Genomic DNA, 23,675 nt, shown 5'->3' on the forward strand with positions numbered 1-23,675 from the left:
CACACACACACACACACACACACACACACACACACACACACACACACACACACACAAACACACACACACAGGATTACCAAAAACCAAATTAGGTCAATGGGGGAAAGGATTGAAGTGTTTAGCAAGGGGGTGAATTCACATCTCCAGTATGTTGTTTTGGACAACAAACACGATTCTTGGCATCATTATTAGGAAAATGCAGTGAAACCCACGAAAATCTATTATGGATGAATGGCTTATAAATATGAACTTGGTGGACTTACCTTCAGTTTGATGGTGCCTTTGTCTGAAAACACAATAAATAAATAAATAAATAAATAAATGAAGAGAACAGTTACCTGTGATGTCGTTTAAAACGCAGCACTGATTGTATGTGTTTCATATTTTGTAGGGCAATGAAATCAAGTAATTTTTGTTGTGCACCCCCAAAAATTTTTTTAATCCGGAAAAAGTGCGCCGCCGCGCAATCCACTGATATTTTCTGATTTTTTCATCATGTGAACAATGCATGCATTTCAATGACAGAATAGACGACGCATTTGTTGGCATTCAAGGACCTTAGCATGGACCGCAAATAAAGAAATTTGAAATTGAAATTCAATCAAAATATATTAAGGATGCAACAAAATGCAATATGATCATCTGAACAAGGGGGTTTTGAGTAGAGATTTTGAAATAGTATTTATGAAAAGTAAATTTGATGCTGAACCAAAATTAGCTCCGTATAGGAAAATAATAATAATAATAACAATAATATTGCAGTACATCGCAAGACTTTTTTTAACTTATTAGATATGCCGCAGATTACATTTTATATCCTATTGTTCAAAATTTGCGGGTCACTACAAACTGTAGATACGCACTCATGTTTTTCTTTCAAAAATACAGGACCCCAAACAAATTCAAATTCTTCCAAGTCCTCTTCCTATGAATCTTTTAACAAACACAATCAATAAATTCATCTTTACCACAATAAACAAGATCAGATTTATTGTCCAGAATGGATGACGGTAAAGTGGAGGCGTTCTCACCGAGCACGGCGCCGTGGCCGTGAGCTACCGCCTGGCCCTTCACGGACAGCTGGACTTGCACGCGAGTCTCCGCTTTGGCGTTGAAGATGGTCACGCTGATGCTCTCCTCCACGCCCGCTCGAAACACGGAGGGAGCGGCCACCAAGTAGCCCCTTGAACAGAAAGTTGGGCAGTGATCCCCCACGGCCATGACCGATCATCAGGTTTGCTAATTTCAATGAATTGCCCCATAACACATACCGTATTTTCCGCACTAAAAGGCGCACGCACCTAAAAGCCTTCCATTTTCTTAAAAGCTCATAGAGCGCCTTAAAATCCACTGCGCCTTGTGTATGGTCATTACGGTAATATTTCGACCCCAAAATGGATCCTTCCTAGAGACATGCTAACAACGCAGCGTTCAAACTCAAGGCGATCGCTTACGCAGTTGAACACGGAAATAGAGCAGCGGCAAGAGAGTTCAACGCTAACGAGTCCATGTTATAACTTGCTGTTGGTTAAGTGAACTGTGTCGCTGCTTTATTAAAACAGTTTTACTGACATCTGATCGTTCTCTTGGTGTTTCCTTGAACGTAGCTCCATCTAGTGGGTGCATTGTAGATTGCGTCTTATAACGCGGTGCGCCCAATGTATGAAAAAAATGACAAAAATAGGCCATTCATTGAAGGTGCGCCTCATAATCCAGTGCGCCTTTTAGTGTGGAAAATACGGTATATTTAGTTGTACATCTATCGATGCCAGCAACGTATAGTGACAGGCAGAACAAGTAAATGCTCTTTTACCAGAGGACAAAAAGGTCAAGTGAACTCCGATTTCGAGGATGGCCGCTTCACTGCAAATCAAACAGGAAGTCAACATCAATGTTTCCCCTTCCTCCTGACCCATATGACCCTATGTGCTATCTTGGACAACGAGTATAAAATCCGTACCGGGGTTGGGGGTTGAGGTGGGGGGGGTGTCATTTAGGAAAAGTGGAGTCGAATTCATTTGGAACAGTGTTGTGCATTCCTATGTTGGAGAGGAAGCACGTTTTTCATCTCTCCTTAACCTGATGTTGTCAACCAACAAAAGTCAATGAAAGGTTTGTCCCCTGAGAGGCCCCAGATCAGCTTGAACGGCGTCGTTCGTGGGCACTGCCTCGCTACATGCTGGCCAATCAGATTGTTGCATGCTCGAGTCATTGGATGTAAGAATATATTATTAATGTACTTAAAGAGGATGGACAGATTGAGATTTTTTTTTTTGCAGGGTGGGGTGAGGGGTGTCTTGGATCTTAGGTCATAGATCTTAGATGTCAGGTCATAGATTTTAGTTTCAGAGTCTAAAATCTTGTTTTACACAAGTATCTGTACTTTTACTTTTGTCATTTCTTTCTCTGGAATTATTCCTATGGGTGGTCTGGCAGCCCCCCCCCCCCCACACACACACACACACACACAACCTTAAGTCTGTTTGGAACAAGGTAACGACTAAGATTCCACTCGCTCGTTCTGACGTTTAATTGAAGGAAGGGGGCCCGTCACTGGGGTCACAGTGCAAAGGCCAAGCTTTGATGCTCAAAAACAGGCTGGGACATTAAAAAAAAAAGGACTTATTAAAGTCCTTGGATGAAAGACTGCCCGCCATCTGGCATAGAGTGTGGGCTCTTGTGGCCATTTTGGATTATGGTTAAAACCACCATATCCAGCAGATGGTGCTCTGGTTAAAAAAAAAAAAAAGACTGCTGCTTTTTATTACAGAGCAGGGATTCAATCGTGTATTACGCAGGTGTCAAAATGAAGGCCCGTGGGCCAGATTTGGCCCGCCACATCATTTTAAGTGGCCCGCGAAATGCAAATCAACGATTACAACTTCCGCGATGCTTGTAATAAACCAATGACATATCGTAAGCATTTTCAAGTTCCCAAACCCCTCATTACAGTTACTTTAACAATATTTGAATCAAACATTTTTCTTGACTTCTTTATATAGTTTCAGTCATAACGGCCCTCGAAGGGAAACGGTAATTATAATGTGGCCCGCGGCAAAAAATGAGTTTGACACCCCTGGTGTATTATTTCCGAGTATCTTCATATTTGATTGACTGGCAACTAGTCCGGTGGTGTTCTCCATCGCTCGCCACCCCCCCCCCAAAAAAAAGCACGCGAACTTCATGAAAGACTCCAAATTCCCCTTAAGCATGAACGTGACCGTGAATGATTGTTTGATTTCTCCCCTTTAAGGGATCCCTGGACCTAAAAGGTTCCTGAACCGCTGCTGTAAGTAGCACGTGCAGTTCTTCATATTTCAATTTAGCCCTAAGTCCCATAAGCCCACTGGCTGCCTTTCCCACCCCCCCCACCCCTACTGAAGCTCACTGAAATTAAGAGCGAGCACACCCTGTTGCATGCCTGAGAGAAGGATCAGGTGGTTGGCATTACAGCGCTGTAGCATTACAGCCAGAGGCAAGTGCAGTTCCTGAGAGCTTGAGAGTGCGAGTCATGAGAAAATCTTCTGGAGGGGATAAAAAAAAAAAAAAGTTCAAGAAATTGACTTGTCTGATCTACATTGGGCGGGGGGGAAAAAGCAACCCTCAGATGAGCCCCGCTGGATCAGGTGCTTAAATACGGCGTCACATGGCCTTCTCACTAGAGATGTTTTCATTTCAGGTTTCATCTACTCCGAAACTTGAGAACTCTCGTGTCAAATTCTGATAAATGTTTGTTTATTCACTGAGAAGAATATCACAAGGTCAAACATCCATCCTTCCAGCAAATGAAACTGTGCCGGATTAATAACTTGGACCCGACTCATATGGATTTTTTGAGGTCAATGCAAATTCTGATACTTTAACAAAATTGAATAAAATTCCGATAACTGATTAATAAAAAATTAGTTCAATAGAATTTTAGAATATCACTGCATTTAGTGATGGTACCGATACTAGGTACCAGTATCAGGCCAATACTGGCCTTATTTGAAAGTATTGGGTAGTTGTGGAGACTACTGATACCAGTCATTAATACTGGCAAAAAATTAATGAAAAAAAAACAAAAAATCTCTCATCGAGTAGCTACAGTAATTGGCGCAATCGTGCGGCAGTTTGACACATCAGTGAATCATGATCTGTACCAAAAATAAAGGACTTTGTTCACAAAAGTACTGCCGGCATTGGTTCTCAGTATTGGTGAGTACTCAAATAGGGAATGTGAAGACTGGTATCGGTCTGAAAAACAGGGAATCAAACATCCCTTTTTTTGTCTCAAGTTGTGATGTGTTACTGTATTTTTTTTAATGATTTTTGCTGATTTTAAGAGCTAATATCAGCCAGATTTTAATGACAATGATTTTGTCAATGGGGCAGGACGGTGCACGAGGTACCACACCTGCCTTGCATGAGATAGATTCTTGTTACGAATCTTGGCTGAGTTTGACAATCATTTCGGGTACTTGGACATTCTCACGCACTTCCAAAACATGACTGTCAGCCACGTACATGGATAGATCCCTGGTGGTGCTCAAGCACCAGCCATTTGGGCCCGATTGAGAAAAGTGCCTTGAGCTATTTTTTTTTTCTTCATTAGCCAGCATTTGAAGATTGAAATAAACATCCTGTCATCAACCCCGCTACCCACAAGGTTTTGCTATCAGATGGGCATTTAACTGAGTTCTTGCGAGAAGTGCGCCCCTGGCAGTGCAGAGCGCACAAGCCTTCGCCATTTGAACGGGGGCGTGTTGAATTTTTAGATCCACTTGAATGATATTCCTGAGCTGGATATGCCCCCTCGAGCAGATGCAATCAATATTACGACCAAAGTTGGTATTTTTTTTCTTTTGCATGTATGCGTGGGGGACATTTTAAGATTATAAAAGATGTAGGCTACTTACCCCTTGTCCTGTGCAGCAGTCGTGTTCAATTTACTCATGAACAAAATCCACCCGAGAACGCTCAAAGCTGTCAAACGCAACATTTTCGCCGCAAGGAGAGCTTCGGATGTGGTTTCCTACTTCCTATCCATACACACACACAAAAATTCAATGAATGTGTTCAGCCGGGGTTTTTTTTTCTTTAGAACCCCTTCAGTCTCTTCATTGCTCTCGACGGCTCGATTCCAAAGATCATCAGTCGTGCCCTTGTCCCATGTGCCTGATCCTTGGCTTCTTCAGCCACCCCGGGTCCCTTTGCTCAGACTTCGGCATTACAACAAAATTGGCGAGCGTTCTCACACTTCGGTGCACAACTAAAGTCTCAGAAAAAAAAGAGAAAATGTAGGGTGGAGAAAATCTGTCTCAGGTTAGCTTGAAGCTCAGCGAGGGGATCCTCTCTGCTTCACTGCCTGGGACAGACTGAAAACTGCACACAGCAAGGGACGGCACACACACACACACACACACACACTCAAACAACTCACACACACACACACACACACACACACACACACACACACACAAACGTCCCATTGCAACTTTGTTCAACACACTTTTCCACACGTGCTTTTATGGGTGGATAGAACTCACTCCGTGCCAAGAAGCAAAACGACATTCACTCGAGGAGGTACATATTGACAAAAATGGATTTTAAAAAATTAAACAAAGAAAAATAGATAAATGCTAAAAATGTGGTCAAGTCGTAGTTTCCTTCTTGGTAAGCACAGAATAGCGTGTAGTTCTATGCTGCCACCATGTGGAAAGAAAGGGACAGTGCAGTTTTGGCAAGTAGAATTAAAGTACAGTGCCACTACGATTTTAGTTTTTTTATTTTTCCAACTATAATATACACCAAGGGTTCTCAAACTTTTGATTTACAGAGGACATTTTATTTTACACACACACACACACACACACCTCGTTTACGTTTTCAACCCTATAACGTTCACATTTCAAAGTCCCAACTTCACGTAATTCATTTTCAATTTGCCGATTTTGCTTACAACGAACATCATAATAACAAACTTCATTTTAACGACCAGATTTTTCCCACAAAATAGTGCAAAGGCCTTCGCCGCGACCTTGCTTACGAACAACATGTACAGCGCGGGATTTCCCTCCATTGCTTAGCAACACGGCGGATTGACTCGTACATTGTTGTAATGTACATATTTGTTATATCCCTCGAGTTACAGTACGTTGTAACAAGGTTCGAGGAGAGAGAGAGGGAGATAGTTGTACTTTGTAAATAAAGTAGGAATGTTACAAAATTAGATCGTCCATTTAGTGCTCACGTGCCAGACAACGACCAGCTACAAAGTTCAATTTGTACAACTTTTATTGAAACTCAAACATAAAGCGTTCATCTTAAAAATATATATTTTTTACAAAGACCTCTGGCATAAAACTAAGAAAATAATGCAAAACGAATATGTCATGAGTATGACTTAAACAATGTAAGTATTGTGATGGCAGTTTAATTAAAACAAGATTGGCAACAAGCATGATCATGATTATGTTTTAACAAGTGTGTTTTGTCAAACACGGCCATTTATGATGCTGCTAATCGTGAGGTCTTTTTCCTTCTCCGCCACAATGTTGTGATAAAGAGAGCAGCACAATTTCTCTTGTTCTGGCTCAGAGAAGGAGGCCTTGGAAAACATCACCTGCTCGTCCGCATTGATCTCCACGCCACACGCCTGGCACAGCGTGCTCGTCAGACGCTTCTCCAAGGCGAGGAGCTTACACAGCGCATCCAGTGGGAAACGACAGTTCCGGCTGCCGTAGCCGTGGCTGTAAATGAGCAGCAGGTCCTTCCGGCTCGCCGTCACATGACGGTGTAAAGCACAGGCCTGCAGGAAGCTCAGCCGGTGAGCGCAGCGCAGCAGACGTACCGGGTTGCGCTCCAAGAAGGACCGGTTAATGGAGATGGCGAGCATGATGGCGGGGGCGCGACGAAGTGGTGCTGGAAGCTCCATGATGTGCTGCATGGCTCTATGGGAACCTTGGGGTGGACAAAATTGTTGGTACACCTCTGTTCATGAAACAAAAGTTGCACAGTGACAACTTGTCACCCTCCAAAGAGGCCGACTGACTCGATTACAAATTTGAAGAGACTTGTGAGGCTCATAAAAGGACACACATGGGTTGAGCATGTCATGATAGTCAAATTATTTTTGTCCAGGCCTATTTCACAAGTTTTTTAAAAAAAATAATAATTCTGTTGAACTACAATTTCAACTCAAAATTCTGATTTTCATTAGTTACCATTAATTTTCATAAAATTTTTAGTTTATTATTACTTTTATCAGACTCAGGTTATTTTTGTGACTACTGTGGGTTTATCTTTCATAAACAATTTTGTCCACCTGAGTTTTGGGTTTTTTTTGGTATGTGGCAGCTTTGATTTGATCTGATTTATTACTTATTCATCCTGCACGCTCGCCAACAGAAAAATTAAGCAACCCACCTAAGTTGTAGAGCAAACCGAGAGCCTGGAATTCATCCTGGTTGGGATGTGGCCCGGTTTCGTTCGCGTAGCAGTCCAGCAGCCAGCTGAGGTTCTCCTGGAGGTGCGTGTCATTGATGCAGGGATCAAAAAGTTGCAGGGGCTCGTCACAGAGCCGGTGCGAGGCGTATATGAGGAAGCGCACCATTCGCTCCAAAATGGCCACACAGTCTGGCCCGTGCGCCCTCTGAATGATCATGTCCTGCTTCACGCTGCGCAGGCGGTCAAAAACAAAGCTATACACCTGCAACGTATATGCAGAATTCATGTTTAGTTTTTACAATGTGTTCAATTCAAGCTGGGCGATATCACCTTAAAATAGCCAATTTATTCTTAGTTTCAATCAAAATTTGATTTGTTTTCTCATTAAAAAATATATTTTTTGTTCAGAAAAATAAAATGTAAACATTTTTGCACAAGAAAAAAAAACTTTTTGGGTTATTTCCCAAGCACTAACTGGTATCAACTTAAAAAATAAAAAAATAAAAAAATAAATCACTCAACGAGTCAGAAGAGTCACTAAATATAGCGACCAAATTGCTCAGTTGGCAACAACGACCATGCTTTTGTAAAACTAGCTCTTCTCTGTTCACAGCCATGATGCTAGTGCAGACAGTTCACATCAGCAGAGATGAATTTGAAACTCTGGTAAGCCAATAAACAAATAAAAAGCTACCAGCCTCAGTAAAAGGATGCAAATGCGGAGATGCAGCGACCTCATCAATCAGGTAACACACAGTTTTCAGCAACACAGCAGGGGGACGGAGGTCGGCGGAGTTGGCAAAGTCTTTCCCAGCCGCCGGTCTGGAATACTCCTTGACTGCACGCAGGGGGTCAGCTCGGGGTCTGCGGTCTTTCTCCGTTCCCACCGCCATCTCGAAGCGATGCAGACGATTTTGGGATTCCCGTTTATGCAGCTCCCGGGCTGGACACATGGTCTGGCAGACGCCCCTGGGAACAGTATTGTCTCCACGCTGCGGAGTTTTGACATTTTCTTTCATCTGGGACTGACTGCGGCCTTGCCCGCGTCCCGGGTTCTGCCATTTTCTGCTCCCCTTGTTGTGGTGCATCATTCCGCAGGGAGGTGGAGCTGCTTGGGGGAAGCACAATGACACAACAATGATCCAACCGTTGTCTATCGCGCTTGCACTCAGAGTGGCAGGTGTGTTGGAGTTAATTGTGACTGGGGCGTGAGGCGGGCAGCACTCTGAACTTGTCGCCAGTCACATACAAAAACAACCATTCACAATTAGAGATATGACAATTTAGTCTTTAATAAAACTAACGAACCTTTGCAAGTACAGTAAGAACGTGCAAAACGCCACACAGAAAGGTCCACGGCGGGTTAGGAAGAATCACATGTGAGGCAAACGTGCTAAGCACCAAACCACCAATGTGTTTCGTACAGTTACATATTCACAAAGCATCAGTGTCAGGCGAGTTATATTCCTTTCAGGATATGACATTTTGCAACTAATTATCAGCCAGCTGCGTTTTACCTGCGTTGGTCATCATATTTTTAACTAGCTAAGAGTGAATGACAGCATTATATCCGCGTTGAACATTAAAACCAAAATTTAGAGACGTGTTTCGTAGCTTCCATTATACAGTACCAGCACTTACCACTACTAGCGGAAATCAAGCTTGTAAGAGACCAAAATTGTAGTTCGAATGCGTCACAGTATACAGCCGCGCCAAGTATTCAAATATGTAGCGTGTGACACTCCAATTTAATGACATTGAGAAAAAAAAAATAGTAACTCACTGGTGAAGTGGGGGCACCGTCGCCTTTCATTGGCACTTGATTACAAATACTTCTTCTACGTTCTTCACCGGCGTAAACAGCAAACACTTGAAGGCGCACACTGCCACCTATCGAACAAATCTACCTCATCACTACTCACTGCATTTAAAATGCGAAGGCCCACATTTAAAAGATACTGTATTTAGCATTTTGTCTGCATCATTTATATATGAAGGCTTTTATCACGCCTCTTTTTTTAATACTTTTCATAGTGACCCTTTTTACGCCGGTCACTATTTGTAAAACACACACAGCAACGTTTGGAGAAATGAATACACAAAACTTTAGGGAGGAACGATGGCTAAAGGGATGATTTTACTTTGTTAGTATGCTTAAAATACGATATGCATATTTTTAGAGGTCAATGCTAACAATAAATTTTCTTTATTGTTGTTGATTTTTGTAAAAGTGGGTCAGGACTGAGTGATAATAGAACATGGGCCCCAGAGTGACAACAGTTGAGAACCACGAGTGTAGACGAGGGGTTATCAACGTGATTTCCGCGGGCACTGAGTAGCCCCCTCTAAGGACCATGAGCATCCCGCAGGCATGTTCTAAAAATATCTCACCAGTGACAGAACATTGCCATTTTTAGGTTAATGTTGTATAACTGATCAACGGCAAATGTGAACACTAAAGTTACATAAAAAATAAATAGTGTTGCAAAGTGATATTGATCTGCTTTCATTCACTATTTCTTGTAACAAAGCTCCAAAGTTTTAGAGAAAACAAGTAGAATTTTGCTATTTACCCTTTTATTGCAGTGGTGACACACATGGATACCAAGTTGCCTGCGAGGACCACAAGTTGTGCGTGGGCCTGCTCTAAAATAAGTCCAATCATAACACCGATTAATTGCGAGAAATCATTAACATGATCAGAGTCTCCACATCACAAATGTATCCACATTACACAATTAAAAGGTAAATTGAGGAAATGTATTTATTTATTTCAAAAGAGAGCATCAAACTGGTCGTGGGAAGTGAATGTAGATTATATTCCCACGCTGTCACCGTTTTGGGCAGTATAGTTCCAGGACCCTGGCAGAGCCCATTTTCTCCTCCTCCTCAGCCTGCTGTACTAAGACGCCGCGACGGGAATGTAGCGATGACAACTCCAGCAGTTCGGAAAGCAATCTGAAATATTGGGAAAAACAAAGCGGGTAAAACCTGGACATTAAACAGTCCATGATATTAATTATGTATACACCAGTTGTGCATTTAGACAAAGTCTTTTTAGATGAGCTATGAATTGATTTTATCCATATTACATTTTAGCGATGAATTTTGAGTTTATTGGGATGGTTTTTGTGAAGCAGCTTCGAGTTCAAAACGTGTCCAACCCTTGAGGTCCACTGAGAACATGGCTACGGACAAAAAGGGGCTAGTGTCAACTGAGCAATTTATGTGATATATTCCAATGACAGTTAAAAAAAATAAAAATAGAATAAAGACGACACTCACGTGACAGCTCACAAATTGTGTACTTTTACACTCGTGTTTGGGCAGCCACTGTATGTATCCATGGAATTAAAAAGTGACTTATCCATAATTCATTCATTCATTATTTTTCGATCCTCTTCTCCTCCCAAGGGTCGCAGGGGGTGCTGGAGCCTATCCCAGCCGTCTTCGGGCAGTAGGCGGGGGATACCCTGAACCAGTTGCCAGCCAATCGCAGGGCACACAGAGACGAACAACTATCCGCGCTCACACTCACACCTCGGGACAATTTTGAGTTTTCAATCAGCGTGCCATGCATGTTTTTGGAATGTGGGAGGAAACCGGAGTACCCGGAGAAAATCCACGCAGGCCCGGGAGAACATGCAAACTCCACACAGGGAGGCCGGAGCTGGAATGGAACTTCTGCACTGTGAGGTCGACGCGCTAACCACTGGACCACAAGGCCGCCTCCTTACCCATAAATATCTCCCCTAAAAAAATTTCAAGCACCAGCGTGAACGTGGTGTATTTAACTACGGTGTGATGAAATCCCATGAGCCCCAACCTCATGAGTCTTTGGCTTGAGTACCCACCCAGGCAACTGCTGAAGCATGTCTTTCGAGTCCCTCTTAATTCCTTGAAGGGACTCCAGAGCGACACGGTTGTCCTCGTGATCTCCCTCTGTTAAGTCTTTCAGAAGCACCTCGCTTTCCTTCAAACAAGCCTCTGCTTTACCTAGAGGGGGGAGGGCAATTATGTGTTTTTACATTCACCGATGTTTATATTTCTCCAGCTGCCCAGCTTTTCACATAGGCATGGAAGATTAAAAAAAATAATAATAAGTCACCGACCGAGAAATTCCCGCCCGTCGCCGGCAATGTGGAAGTTCCTGACCGGCAGCACGTGTCGGGTGGTGTCGACAGCTGAGGCCAAAGTCCTGTATGACTCTGTGAAGGGTTTGACAGCTTCTGACGCAGGAGTCAAATCAGAAATCTGATGGGACAAATCGGATAAAGACTATTAGACACTGACAGCATTGTTTTAAGATCAATTTGTAAGCGATGGAATGTAGTTATGTGCTCCTTCCAGACTAAAGAGCAATTACATTCTCAAAACACTGGTGGTATTTGTCGCATTATTGTAGCCGTCTCTCCAAAAATTCGATTAATTTGAGGATGCATTCCAGAGTCTGTGCTGATACTGTATGCCTGCACCCGTGCTCCGAAATTAAAACACAAATACCTCTTTAGTTTGACATGTACCTCATCAAGCAAGTTCTGAAGGATCCTGATAACAATAACAATCCGGATCTTTTGAACCAGGTGGGTTGCAGCAGGGAGAGATGGAAAACATGCAGGATAACGGCCCTCGAGGACCTGTGCATTACGGCGTACCTCAATCAGGAGGACTAAGAAGCCTAAAAGCGTAAAATTATAAAAGTGGTATAAAGTATTTATAATATCGGCAATGGTATTTGTTTTCAAAATAGAGTCCTGCGCTTCGATTTTGACTTATGAGGTCGGCACGATAAATGTTCTCCAAATTACATTACAGTAGATATTTTTTTTTTAAATCAATTTATCTTTCATAAAAGACCATACAATCCATTCGGAAATAAATTTCAACCGAAATTTCTCTGTCTTTGAAATTGCTCCACAGGAGAATCCTGTTTGCTGCTCGACATAATGTGAATTTAAGAAATAAAAATAGTTTATTATATAGAAAAAGAAAAACACTTGTTTTGTATAGGTTATTGTTGAATAAAAATCCTTGCTTAGGGCGTCTGGGATTAACCTGCAGAAAATTGCTCCTGAAAAGAAGTCATTGATGAGCAAAACTGCGGCGGAAAAAGAAAAATAAACATTTTAATCCTTGTAAATAATGTTGACATTTTCCTTTTTTTTTTTTTTTTTTAAACTGCAGATAGAGATTACCATGCATCCATCATCCAAACCGCCAAAGGTTGGGAAACAGTGACACAAACTACTCATTCACATGGTTAAAATGAAAATGCGACTCTATTTTTCGTTTAATTTTTTTAATTTCCTGACCTGCAAGTCCAGAAGCTCATTGGCCAGCCTCCGCTTCTCCATGAGGAGGTACTGCCGCTTCTTTTCCATCACCTCGCTGTGCAGCGCCGCCTCCTCCTCCATCATGTGCAGCAGCCTCGCCTCCGCCTCGGGCTTCAGCTTGGCCATGTTATGAGCCATCTAAAGTCAAACAATCACTCAAAATCGTGCCACATTTTGACCCCCGAAAAAAAACACACAATAGCCTGTCAGGAGCTCACCTTGGCTGTGAGAAAAGCCAAAGGCCACGCTTGCATCTCGATGCACTTCTTGTCGTCATCTTCTTGGCTCCTCTTAGTCTCTTCAGAACTTTGGTGCACTGTTTTACCTGAAAGAGTGACCATAACACCATTTTAGGACAGTCTCATTTGTAAGAACGTGAGCTACTCAGTTTACCTCCAATGGCTGAAATATCAAAATCAGGACGGAAGTTGTGTCCGTCGGAGAAGGTGGACTGGAGGACCATGTTTTGTAAGACTGAAGATTCATCCCGATGTGTCGCCTTGGCTGAAAGTAACATAATGTAGCCATTTCAATTGGGTGTGGGAGGCACCCTCGCAAATCAGAGTATCCCTTTGTTCTTTCCATTTTCACTTGGTAATCAAAACGGAAACAAAAGTGACCGTTTTTCATCCAACACAAATAAGAAAAGAGATCCAATTTTGTTTATTTCAGTTTTAGGCTCAGATTTTTTTTTTAATCGAAAAAAATGGCACAGGTCTTAATTTGATTTTCATTATTCCGAATATATGCCAGTATATTACATAAGTAACCTATTGTTGTATTGTAAGTCATAAGCTACAAAGTTTAGCACAAGGAGAAGACATGTTCTTTTTTTTTAACTTAATCAAACTCCTTTTTTACATTTAAACTGAAAACGACCCAGGAATGTGGGTCTCAGTGACCCAAATTAGCGGGTAAATCCAATTTTGACCGAAAGTTTGACTCTTGTCTTTTCAAATTGTATCATTCCTGGATCAAATGTGGCTCACGGATCATTTGATGAATCGTGGTTGCGGTCTGCTATTTTGGATAATATTCTTTTTCTTTGTTTTTTTAGCTGCCGATTGAAAATAGAAAAACAACTGATACACAGATGCAATCTGAATGAAATCTGTTTGTACACATTACGTACATGTTCCATGAGCTGGCGGGACCATGGAGCATTGCGCAGGGGCGCATTTCGCACGGACGGGTTTAGGCGACAAGAACTTTTGTTGTGAACTCCCGGAATCGTTGTTGTGGGAGTTACTCTGTGGAAGAAAAACGATTCATGGGGATGTACTGATAACTACCGAGTAGAGTTCTAACAAACAGCTTGGCTCTACATTATCATCATTATGAAAAACTATTGTGCCTGTTTGAAATAGTCACATTGTGTATTCAAAAAAAACATTGAAATCCATTGTATTACCTTTGAAAGAGAGGACTTCTCAGCAGCTTGCATGTACCGAGATGGGACAATCTTCCCATTTGCTAAATAAGAAAAATTGCAACAATGTTAGATCTAGCGATCTGTCTGAGAAAATCCCAAGTAACAGTTCGCATGCCTGTAGGTGTTTTTGTAATTGGGATTTACTAGATACAGTATATGTTCAGTAATAGGGGTAAAATTATCATCATGCAGGCAAATGCCAATTATATTTGAATTTACTGCACCTGCAGTTCAATGAACTAGTTGTTAGCGTATTTCTGAGGTTTGGGGGTTTCTCAAGGTACTCAGGCTTTCTCCCAGATTCCAAAAACAGGTCATTTGGTTTAATGTAGACTCAAAATTGACCAGAGGTGTGAATGTGAACGTAAATGGTCATATACTGAATGTGCCTGACGATTGGCTTCCAACCAGTCCAGGGTGTTGAATGCATTTCGCCTGAAGTCATTTAGAGTCCAGCTCAGACAGTATACATTTAAAAAAAAAGGAGGGGGGTGAGAAGAATATGAGAAGAATTAATACATACATATTCCCAAAGCTGCAGGGCCCATGGAGCATCGCACAGGAGTGCCTACTTTTACTTTGGAAGTGCTGGGTTTAGGCGAGGAGGGTCTCTGTGGTAAACTCACAGAATCACTGTTAAGCGAGTTACTCTGTGGGGAAGAGATGGGAATGTGACGATAAGTTAAATGAAGTCATTGTAATTCTTTTTTTCTTTTAAAAAAAAGTGTTAAAAAGACTGAAGAAAGGATGTCAAAATCACACATCTGATTGGACAGAAATTTAAGGCCATATCACCCACCTACCCTTGAAACAGACTTTCTCTCAGCAGCCTGCACGCATCGAGATTGGATAGAAACTCCTTTTGCTAAATAATAAGAACAACAATGTAAACATTGACAATTGTAGCAGACTTGTAGAAAGGAAAAATCATAGTGCAGTCTCATTTGAAACGATGTGTGTGTGGCATCCAGCAAATTGCGTAATATCATGCCATATCACGGTTAGTAAGCAAAAGCACCTACAGTATCATTACATTTCAATCCACACAAATTTTACCCAACACCTACATTTGGAAGTGGTCGCAGTGGGTTTCTTCGCAGTTGCACTCTTGTTGGTTTTAGAGCCAATCCCACTTTTTAAACAGAAAACAGATCGATAGTCAGGTTGCGATTACGTTGAAATACGACTAACTGCGAAAATGTTATGTATGAACTGTTTATTTTCAAAAACCGAAACAAAAACGAAAGCAGAAACACAACAATACCTTTTCGCATCTGCGACGGTACTTTTAGCGCCGCTAGTTTCTTGCGTCGCTTTCCCGGAGGCCATGTTTGTTGTTCAAGTTTCGGAGGAACCCGCCCTGAACGTCAAATATATACGTCGATGGGAAACAAGAAGCAGTGAATTGGTTCCGCTACTCCCTTCGATATCGCTGACTAGTTCGTGTAGTTTGTTTTTATCTAGCACAAGCAGGCAGTTGGGATTCGTTTAGCATTGTTCAGAGTATCATAGGCACCCGTTGTATGTTTTAAAAAAAACTTGATTAAAATACCACTTTGGTTCACACCTAACTGTGACTCCCATGTTAGTCGCTTTATTTGTGGCAATTATACAAAAGGATCGTCACAATCCTTCACTTATCCGTCATTACTATTCGTGATAAATAAAAAAGACGGTTGTCCAAAAGTAGGTATTTTGTTTGTGTTTTCATTTATTTATTTTATAATTACAAGAATTAAACATGTCATAAATGTTCAACATTGCAACGTTCCACAAACCACCAATTCCCTATTTAATTTTCAATTTCAATTAATTTTCTGAGAGTGGCCCAGTGGTTTCACAGTGCAGAGGCACCAGGTTCAATTCCAGCTCCGGCCTCCCTGTGTGGAGTTTGCATGTTCTCCCCGGGCCCGTGTGGGTTTTCTCGGGGTAATCCGGTTTCCTCCCGCAGGCCCAGGGAGAACTTGCAAACTCCACACAGGAAGGCCGGAGCCGGGATCAAACCCAGGGCCTCTGCGCTGTGAGGTCAATGAGCTAACCACTAGACCACCGGGCCTCCTCCTTTCTTTCTTCTAAACTATACGTACTTTTGCCCCACATTGTAGTACAGTATATTTCATGTTAGCGCACACCCTCATATTTTCCTACTTATGCTGCTGACAAGTGAATTACACATTTTGATTTCCATTCACAACATCCATGGACATATTCAGCTTAGCAATTGCCACTAGATGGCTGTATGGGTCCGTGTTCACAATTCATTAAAAAAAAATTTGGTGACATCTCACATTGCTTCGAAGAAGTTGTTGTTTCACAGTTGCTGGTTAATCATGTATTTTTTTTTTTCAGCGATCTAGTCTCAGTCAGTCGTGCATTTAATTCCTCACTCCATATGTGTGGAGATCGAATTAGCCACTTCTCAGGCCTCATACACAGTAAGCTTTCATGGAAATTTGTATGTGCACAAGTCTTAAGGAACAAGGCGGGTTCCGATCCCCGCCTGTCTGAGCTGCTGTGGGACAACACGCGAGACAATGGCAAGGTAGAGGGTGTGGGACGGGAGGGGTCTGGAGGAAAAAGATATTTAAAGCTCTTCCACTGACATGAACAAAGTGTAATTGCGTCCAGAAGTTAGGAATAGTCCCATGTGGGGGAAGGCTCTAATGTATGGCATGATGACGACGTGTGATGAATCACGCTATAGCCGAGGCTCTGGGACTGGATTCATCCTGACCTTTCAGAACTTAATGAATTTTAATGATAAAGGTTGACCATTTGTGTAAAGGTCGAATCATCTCTCACCACCAGGCAATGCCACCACGGCCCTTTTCTACTTTGAGGCAGGCAACAAGCACAGTCACTTGACAGAGGCAAATATTTTATATTCCGGGACATATTGTAGATTGAATTTGAATATTTAAACAGAGGTGGATTGCTTTCTTCATGATCTTGTGTATAAAGACACAGAGCAACCCGAGAGAGAGGTTGAGGAGACGGTGTTGAGGATTTACTGAAAGGCAACTGTGTCAGGAGACACGAGTGCACTGAAAGAAAGTCCTTGTCTGTTTTTTTCCCCCCAAAGCCTTCTCCGAAAATGTGATGTCCATTAAGTCAGTCAGTGGCTGTCTAATTTTTTGGGTCCACACACTTGAAAGTGCTGGGTCAAAAGTAACCCAAAATGGGTGAGATAGCCGACCCAACAATGGGTCCAAAAGAGCCTGAGCAAATGCTGGGTTATTCATATTTTACGCATTGGTTTGAGGATCTTGACCCATCATGTTGGGTCAAGATTTTGATTCAACAAGGGGTAAAAACTACCTATACTAATGAGTTACAGCTACCAAAAATTGGCTTACTGTGTTATCTGTATAGCTGTAGTTAAAAAAAAAATCCCAATTTCATTACCAACATTTTCCACGAATAAAGTTGTCAGGGGGTCACAACAAGAAGTCATTCACATGATATGTTTGACACAATTTTTACACTGGATTTCATTTGTTGCCCATTTTACGTGGCTCGGCTGTCCACCTACTGGGATATGAACCCTGATCCTTTAGCCTAAAGCTGGTGTTACCCAAAAGAGCCAACCAGATCCCCGCAGAATTTTCAAGAATGTTACATTATATTTACTTCAAATTCAGCGGACAACGGCAACCTGCAACTCACCAATCCACCCTAATCCAATCTTCAACCCAATCTGCTGAGTAAAAAAATAATAAACCCAACCTGGGTTAGGAAAAAAACAACCCAGCATTTTTTTTTTGTGTGTGCAGTGACCCATTCATCTTGAGCCCAAACATATGGGTCAAAATAACTAACCCAATCTGGGTTAGGAAAGGACAACCAACTACAACAGAGTGTGTAGTGACCCATTTCAAGTGCAAAATGTTTCCAAGGTGGTTGTATTTGATTTAACAGTCCACACCCATGGCCGGCTCCTCCTCCCATTGCGGTAAAGCAGTTACTCATCACTGCCCAGTCTGCTCGTCTGGTCCACATAGCCTTCCAGGAATGCCTGCCTTATGCGGACAAAAAAATCGGCGGTCTCCGTCAGAAGCTCATCGATGCTGTGATGTTAAAGCAGTTACCCATATTCGGATTTTATGAGTCATTTGCTGTGGGTTCAGAAATAGACAAGACCCCATTTCAATTGTTTTGGGCACGAGCCAGCTGCTAAAATTAGGGACATTCTTTTATATGCAATAAGGAAGGCCCAAGTGTGTTTTGTTTTTATTTTGTTTTATTTCATTGTATTGTGGGGGTTTTTTTTGTATTTTTTTTTTAGTTTTTGATCTTATTTAGTTTTCGTTGCTTGCATTTCATTTAATTGTTTATGATGACTGCATTTGATTTTCATTTGTATTAATTGTGTTCATTATTATTGTGTTATGTTATTGTATTGCTTTATTTGATTGCAATTTATTTTATTATACTGAATTGTTTGTGTTGCATTTAATTGTATTTGATTATTGTATTGTTTTAATTGTGTTTTATGTAACGCATTTAATTCGTCTTAATATTGCATTTTAGTTTGTGTTCTGTCTTGTTGTATTTGTGATTCGTGGCATTGTATTGGGTTTTATGGATCATATTTTAATGTGTTGTGTTGTTTTTATTCTACTGCAATGTATTTGATGGTGTTTTGTTGTATTTCTGAACATTTGTTGTGAGAGGGAATGATTCCGCCTCATCAATCGACACTCAGCCCTTCGTGTCAAAACCTATTTAAAGATATTTGAACCCTCGCTGTCACGCAATTGAAATTAGGTCATTGCAGTTCTCATCATAATTATTTATCTCTGATAATTCCCGCACTCTCGAAATAATCCACTTTCAATACCCTTTTGATTATTTTTCTACATATTTATTTTCAAAGCTCTGAAACCAAATCCATTGAGACAATTCCACACGCTGACTGGGGTGCAATTCAAATGAACGTACAGTACATGAGAGTATTTAGAAAAGCACACAACTTCAGTATGTCATCAGGAGAAGAATTGGGTCCCCCAAAAATGCACAGCCATGGTCTGATGGCCCGCAGGGTTCTTTTCCACCTGATGCACGTGGCACTCATTTCCTAATATTGTAATTGGCCAGCTTATCCCGGCTGGACGTCACCTCGCTCGGCTCTTCATTCCACGCGGACGATTCTGCAGCCTGTAGGGGGGTCAGAGGGGAGTTCACCTGGAGGTGTTTGTCCAAGCAGAAAGTACAAGCTGACTTCAACCATGTCAGTAGCGGTCAAACACTGATGTCGCTGTGTGGTAGTGCGATCGCACTCCATCGACTGTAATCCTCCACCAAGCTCGGACAACCCTTTCGATTGGCACAAAATTGTACACTTGAATACACTCACCAACTCTATACGGCTGAATATTGAATGTATAAAATTACATTAGAACTCTACATGCCTTTCGATATTTTCGAGGCGATGACAGCGCCCGTGGTGGGTCTCGATCAGCTGTGTGAAAGTTTACACGTCTTTGTTACAGCTGCAGCACTGTAACACAATAAAGATGTTTTGTATTATATCGCAAACGTGCATCATACAAGCAAGCATGACTGTGTCTGTGCGTGTGTGTCTGTCTGTCTGTATGTGTGAGAACCATGTGCAGTTCTTTAGCAGGGCAGTGTAGCGTGCAGTGCAGGAGCCAGCAGAAGCGGCCCAGGCGAGCGCGGCCCCCGCTCCGCTGGTAATCCCTGCGTTTTCAGGAGCCCTGGCCCGTACTTGATGGGCTTGAGCAAGAAAAAGGTTGCGCTCTCTCCCGTGTTTCTCCCCATGTCACTCTCTCTCTGTCTCTCACTCTTTTATTCAACCTCTTTTTCTCATGCACAGACCCCTCTTCTCCTGTCCTCGTACCCTGGAGCCACTTTTGCGAATGACTGGCTTCCAAGTGTTAACTCAGCAACTTTTGTTCAGCCGGCTCTCATCCTCTAGTTCGTACACATGTCAACATGTCAAAGAATCCGTTTCGGAAGAATACTCAAAATGAAATCTCTCAAAGTCAAATGGTCGTGCTGGGAATTTAGCATGATATGGGGGACAAAACAGATCAGTCAGAAATAGTAAAAAAAAATCTATACATAAATAAATATATATATATATATATATATATAGATTAACTCAGGGTTGTTCAATCAATTTTACTGCAACCATCCATGTATTCGGAAAGTTGGCAGTGAACAAAGTACGCCAAAACCACCTTGAATAGTTTTGACAGTGTGCATGACCTGCAGTGTTAGCACCAAAACAAAAAGATTTCCATGCCCTTTGTTTACTTACCCTCAGGGTTCTTCCATTGGTTCTCTCACGCCTATCAAGCTATATGTTGAGTAGTTGCTAAAATTAATATTCAAAACTGCCTGAATTAGTCATGACTTTGCATTACATATTGGGATGATCCGCAAGGGGAGAGCTTGCAGTTTACCTGCATAAACGCACTTTGCATGTGCCAATCTCATGCACGGACCTCAGCGTGTTAATTTCTGCTCCATATGCGCCGATATCAAACAACAATGCAATACTGTATACGCTGAATATCACTTCAAAGCCATTAATCATCACCATGGGTCCCCTATAGGTGCTCACTTCCCATCATCCTCGTTCACCAACACAAAGTAACCCAACAGAGATGACTGTACCCCCTCCCGACTCGACCGCTGCTCAGTCAGACAACACTAAGCCCAGCTAGCTACTCACAGCCAGTGGCTAACAGCTTCAGACAGGCGTGGGAGCAGGGCCGTATCCAAGCAGGATCTGCCCTCAGAGCTGCCAGGTCAGCCAGGACAAACAGGGGCTCAGACCAGGAAACGGGCCCTCTGCCTCGGGGCCCGAAGCCTCTTGCTAATCCCCCTGCCATAGCACCCACTCCGGAGCCTCCCTATACCTCTACTGCACCTCTGCAGTCTCTCTTTCGCTCTGGTCCATCAATCAACTGGCCATTGTCCAGCAGTTAGTTCACGCCAAGCAATTTAATTGGAAAAAAACAAAACAAAACAAAACAATTCCGACCCTGCTCCAACAACATTCAGATTTTTCGCCTGCGTTTTAACCGACTAATTTGATCAGGTTACACCAAAGGAGTTTCTTAATTATAGCGGATGGTGGCCAACAAGCATGCAAACAAATGAATAAGAACTGTCTTTTACAGTTTGTGTCCAGAATGAAAACATCTCACCTCCTTTTGACGCAACCAGCATTTTAAAGGTTTGCATTCAGTCTAAAAGTAAAAGCTGCTGGTCAGCTTCTTCAAAGGCGCAGACAGGCAATTTAGACCATAGACTAGCCAACTACTGTAAAACGTTATATTCTTAGTTATTATCGTTTTATGTTCGAGCATCACATTATTTCATGTTAAGATGATCTAAATTACATTCTGTTGTTTAATAATCGCTTAGACATGTTTTTATGTTGATAGCTTCTGATTGGCTGAAGAAAAGGAAGCAGGAAGTGATTCCGTGGCCGAGAAGTGGGCGTGTTTTCGATCGTGCTTCGGTGCAGACGTTTTGAAATAAAACTGCGTTCAAACGCAGTCCATCTCTTCTTTTGCCGTTTATTAAAGCAGAGCCATCCATTCATAAACAACGAAACTCTCAACTTACATTTAGCATTGCCAGTCGATGGTCAAACAAACACAGAAAAAAAAAATATGATTAACTGTTCTAAAAATGCTGCTACAAGTATGTGTAAGGCCAGATGACTTTAAGATATGCTGGATGGTGGTGAAAAAAGTCGAAAGACAGTCAATAAAAATTATCCCCATTAACTAGTTTTGGCAGGCTTCATTCCAAGCTATTTCATTCAGTCCTTCTCAAATGAGGATTAAATGCGCAGAACACAACATACACCTACAGTCGAAATGTACTTTATTTTAAAACAGCATACAGTGATAATATTTTGTAATTATACGTCAAGATGGCAGGAGTGAAAATACCGCACATGAATACACAATCCACCTAACTAGCTAGCTCAACAGTGTTAGTTCCTTAAAACTGCATAAGGTTGATGCCAGAATGATTGACATGTAAAAGATTTCTTTAAAACTGTGAAAACCAATGAATGAAGCCTTTTTTAATGGGATTTTTCCGTAATTATTTTCTCTGATAAGCGAAATATGAACTTCAGACGGCCCTTCGTGTTTCTCTGACCTCTCTCCAATTGCTGTATCTTCATCTCTGTATCTGTTTTACTAATCACTTAGAACGGTTGCTGCACTGCCACATTTAAAGGCTGTTGTCCTCATATCAGTTGTGTGTAGAACCGTGTTTTCACTCGAAAATCCGTAAGACAACACGTCTTGTCCGCGACCAGGAAACTGTTTGACGATCACTTTCGGAAAATGAAAATGAAATGGAGAGATATTTACTTTTCTTCCCCAAAAGCTTTGATAGCTCAATTGCTTGTGTTCAGTGGCTTGTTATTATTTTTCAATTGCCGCATTGTCCGTCGGGTTTGCAGTAGCATGGAGCAGCTCTCCGAGTGTTGTTTCTGCTCTGAGTATACAGCCGCCATGCTGGGAGAGCAGCACGGTGGCAAGGACTCCGAACTTGAAGTGCTACCTAGGATAAGGAGGAAAATGGAGGAAAGAAGGAGGAAAATTCCACAAATGTTAACACCTATCAGGGTCCCTCTTTTATGCAATAGCTATGATGTATAGTTGAGGTCAAAATGTTCCGAACCCCGGGCAAAATTTTTGTTGAATTAATTGTTTTAATTTTTTTATTTTATGAATGCTATCTTCATCCATCCATTATGTGATCCGATTATCATTCCGAAGGTCGCAGGCATGGTGCATCCTATCCCAGACTTATGGCTGGAAAAAAAGCTGTTCGAAGTTACGAAATGTTGATGATAAATATTAAACATTTCAACATCTACATAGATTTGGTATATTTTCGTTTGAAGAAAAAAATATTTTCTTCTCACATAATTCCGAGTTTTCTAATCAAGTATTTAGAACATTGGAAATGCCTGTATTGAGAAAAGGAATTAATTCAGATGGAACTATAAATAGCTTCCATTAAGGCACAAATAAAGCTTCACTAACTCAAAATGTGGCATTTTTGGGTTCAACTCACTGTTTAATCAAACAACACATTTACAGTTCACCAAATCATGTAAGTTTCACATGACAACTTCATATCTATTACCATAAGAGACAAATTAACATAATTCTTGAACAAGCACATTTATATTTTTTATTCATGTATACATAATTATAGATTTAGAAAAATAACTTGGACAATTCAATTAAAGGTTGACAAAATGTATTTGTCAGCTTTAATGTTTCATTTGGGATAGTTCATATATGATGGCCACAACATGGTGCCCTTCACAAATTCAATGCAATCCAATAATGCAGTCAATAAACCACAATAGGCTACAACCACAATAATAATTTGTCAAATTAATATTTCTCTGTTCACTCATTAATACTCATCTAAAGGTATTTTAATGTGCATTATGTATGTAGCCTACTTAG

General features: G+C 41.5%; 3 protein-coding genes across 9 annotated transcripts in view; all 3 read right to left on the reverse strand.

The window, feature by feature from the left end:
• The window catches only part of cpamd8 (C3 and PZP like alpha-2-macroglobulin domain containing 8), a 50,238-nt gene extending 44,858 nt beyond the window's left edge, over window positions 1-5,380 (reverse strand). For both annotated transcript variants that reach the window (XM_019896974.1, XM_019896972.1), the window contains exons 1-3: window positions 4,899-5,380; window positions 1,032-1,183; window positions 264-286 (exon numbers count right to left, since the gene is read on the reverse strand). In XM_019896974.1, coding sequence (XP_019752533.1) covers window positions 264-286; window positions 1,032-1,183; window positions 4,899-4,981 — 258 coding nt within the window. In that variant the 5' untranslated portion in view covers window positions 4,982-5,380. The remainder of the gene's footprint in view (window positions 1-263; window positions 287-1,031; window positions 1,184-4,898) is intronic.
• An 878-nt stretch (window positions 5,381-6,258) lies between these two features.
• Window positions 6,259-9,330, reverse strand: sac3d1 (SAC3 domain containing 1). Of its 6 annotated transcripts, XM_019897338.1 has the most exons (5): window positions 8,946-9,201; window positions 8,127-8,539; window positions 7,592-7,690; window positions 7,408-7,504; window positions 6,259-6,942 (listed from the first exon to the last, which is right to left on the reverse strand). In XM_019897338.1, exons 1-5 carry the CDS (start codon window positions 8,959-8,961, stop codon window positions 6,476-6,478), a joined length of 1,092 nt encoding a protein of 363 aa, XP_019752897.1. In that variant the 5' UTR covers window positions 8,962-9,201; the 3' UTR covers window positions 6,259-6,475. The 6 variants fall into 6 exon arrangements, with proteins under 6 accessions (XP_019752897.1, XP_019752895.1, XP_019752894.1 ...); XM_019897336.1 differs by lacking the exon at window positions 8,946-9,201 and adding an exon at window positions 9,212-9,330 and having other exon boundaries at window positions 7,408-7,690; XM_019897335.1 differs by lacking the exon at window positions 8,946-9,201 and adding an exon at window positions 9,212-9,314 and having other exon boundaries at window positions 7,408-7,690; window positions 8,127-8,536.
• Window positions 9,331-9,985: 655 nt separating this feature from the next.
• On the reverse strand, window positions 9,986-15,562 carry haus8 (HAUS augmin like complex subunit 8). Its single transcript, XM_019896422.1, has 12 exons — window positions 15,458-15,562; window positions 15,261-15,325; window positions 14,997-15,058; window positions 14,717-14,843; window positions 14,173-14,234; window positions 13,894-14,011; window positions 13,155-13,265; window positions 12,980-13,086; window positions 12,741-12,899; window positions 11,541-11,682; window positions 11,283-11,424; window positions 9,986-10,386 (listed from the first exon to the last, which is right to left on the reverse strand). Exons 1-12 carry the CDS (start codon window positions 15,520-15,522, stop codon window positions 10,260-10,262), a joined length of 1,287 nt encoding a protein of 428 aa, XP_019751981.1. The 5' UTR covers window positions 15,523-15,562; the 3' UTR covers window positions 9,986-10,259.
• Between the last annotated feature and the right edge of the window lie 8,113 nt (window positions 15,563-23,675).

Source organism: Hippocampus comes, unplaced genomic scaffold (genome assembly GCF_001891065.2).
Source record: "Hippocampus comes isolate QL1 unplaced genomic scaffold, H_comes_QL1_v1.1 scaffold22, whole genome shotgun sequence".
NCBI lineage: Eukaryota > Metazoa > Chordata > Actinopteri > Syngnathiformes > Syngnathidae > Hippocampus > Hippocampus comes.

What these genes read in the sequence shown, in the direction of transcription:
- sac3d1 (XM_019897333.1), bottom strand. An exon ending in ATTTGCATCCTTTTACTGAG is followed by an intron (nt 7,691 to 8,126) that starts GCTGGTAGCTTT and finishes TATACGTTGCAG; the next exon opens with GTGTATAGCTTTGTTTTTGA. An exon ending in CGGTTTGCTCTACAACTTAG is followed by an intron (nt 6,943 to 7,407) that starts GTGGGTTGCTTA and finishes GTCCACCCCAAG; the next exon opens with GTTCCCATAGAGCCATGCAG.
- haus8 (XM_019896422.1), bottom strand. Translation starts at nt 15,522, where the DNA reads ATGGCCTCCGGGAAAGCGACGCAAGAAACTAGCGGCGCTAAAAGTACC. An exon ending in CCCTGCAGCTTTGGGAATAT is followed by an intron (nt 14,235 to 14,716) that starts GTATGTATTAAT and finishes TTTCTTATTTAG; the next exon opens with CAAATGGGAAGATTGTCCCA. An exon ending in CGACGGGCGGGAATTTCTCG is followed by an intron (nt 11,425 to 11,540) that starts GTCGGTGACTTA and finishes TCCCCCCTCTAG; the next exon opens with GTAAAGCAGAGGCTTGTTTG.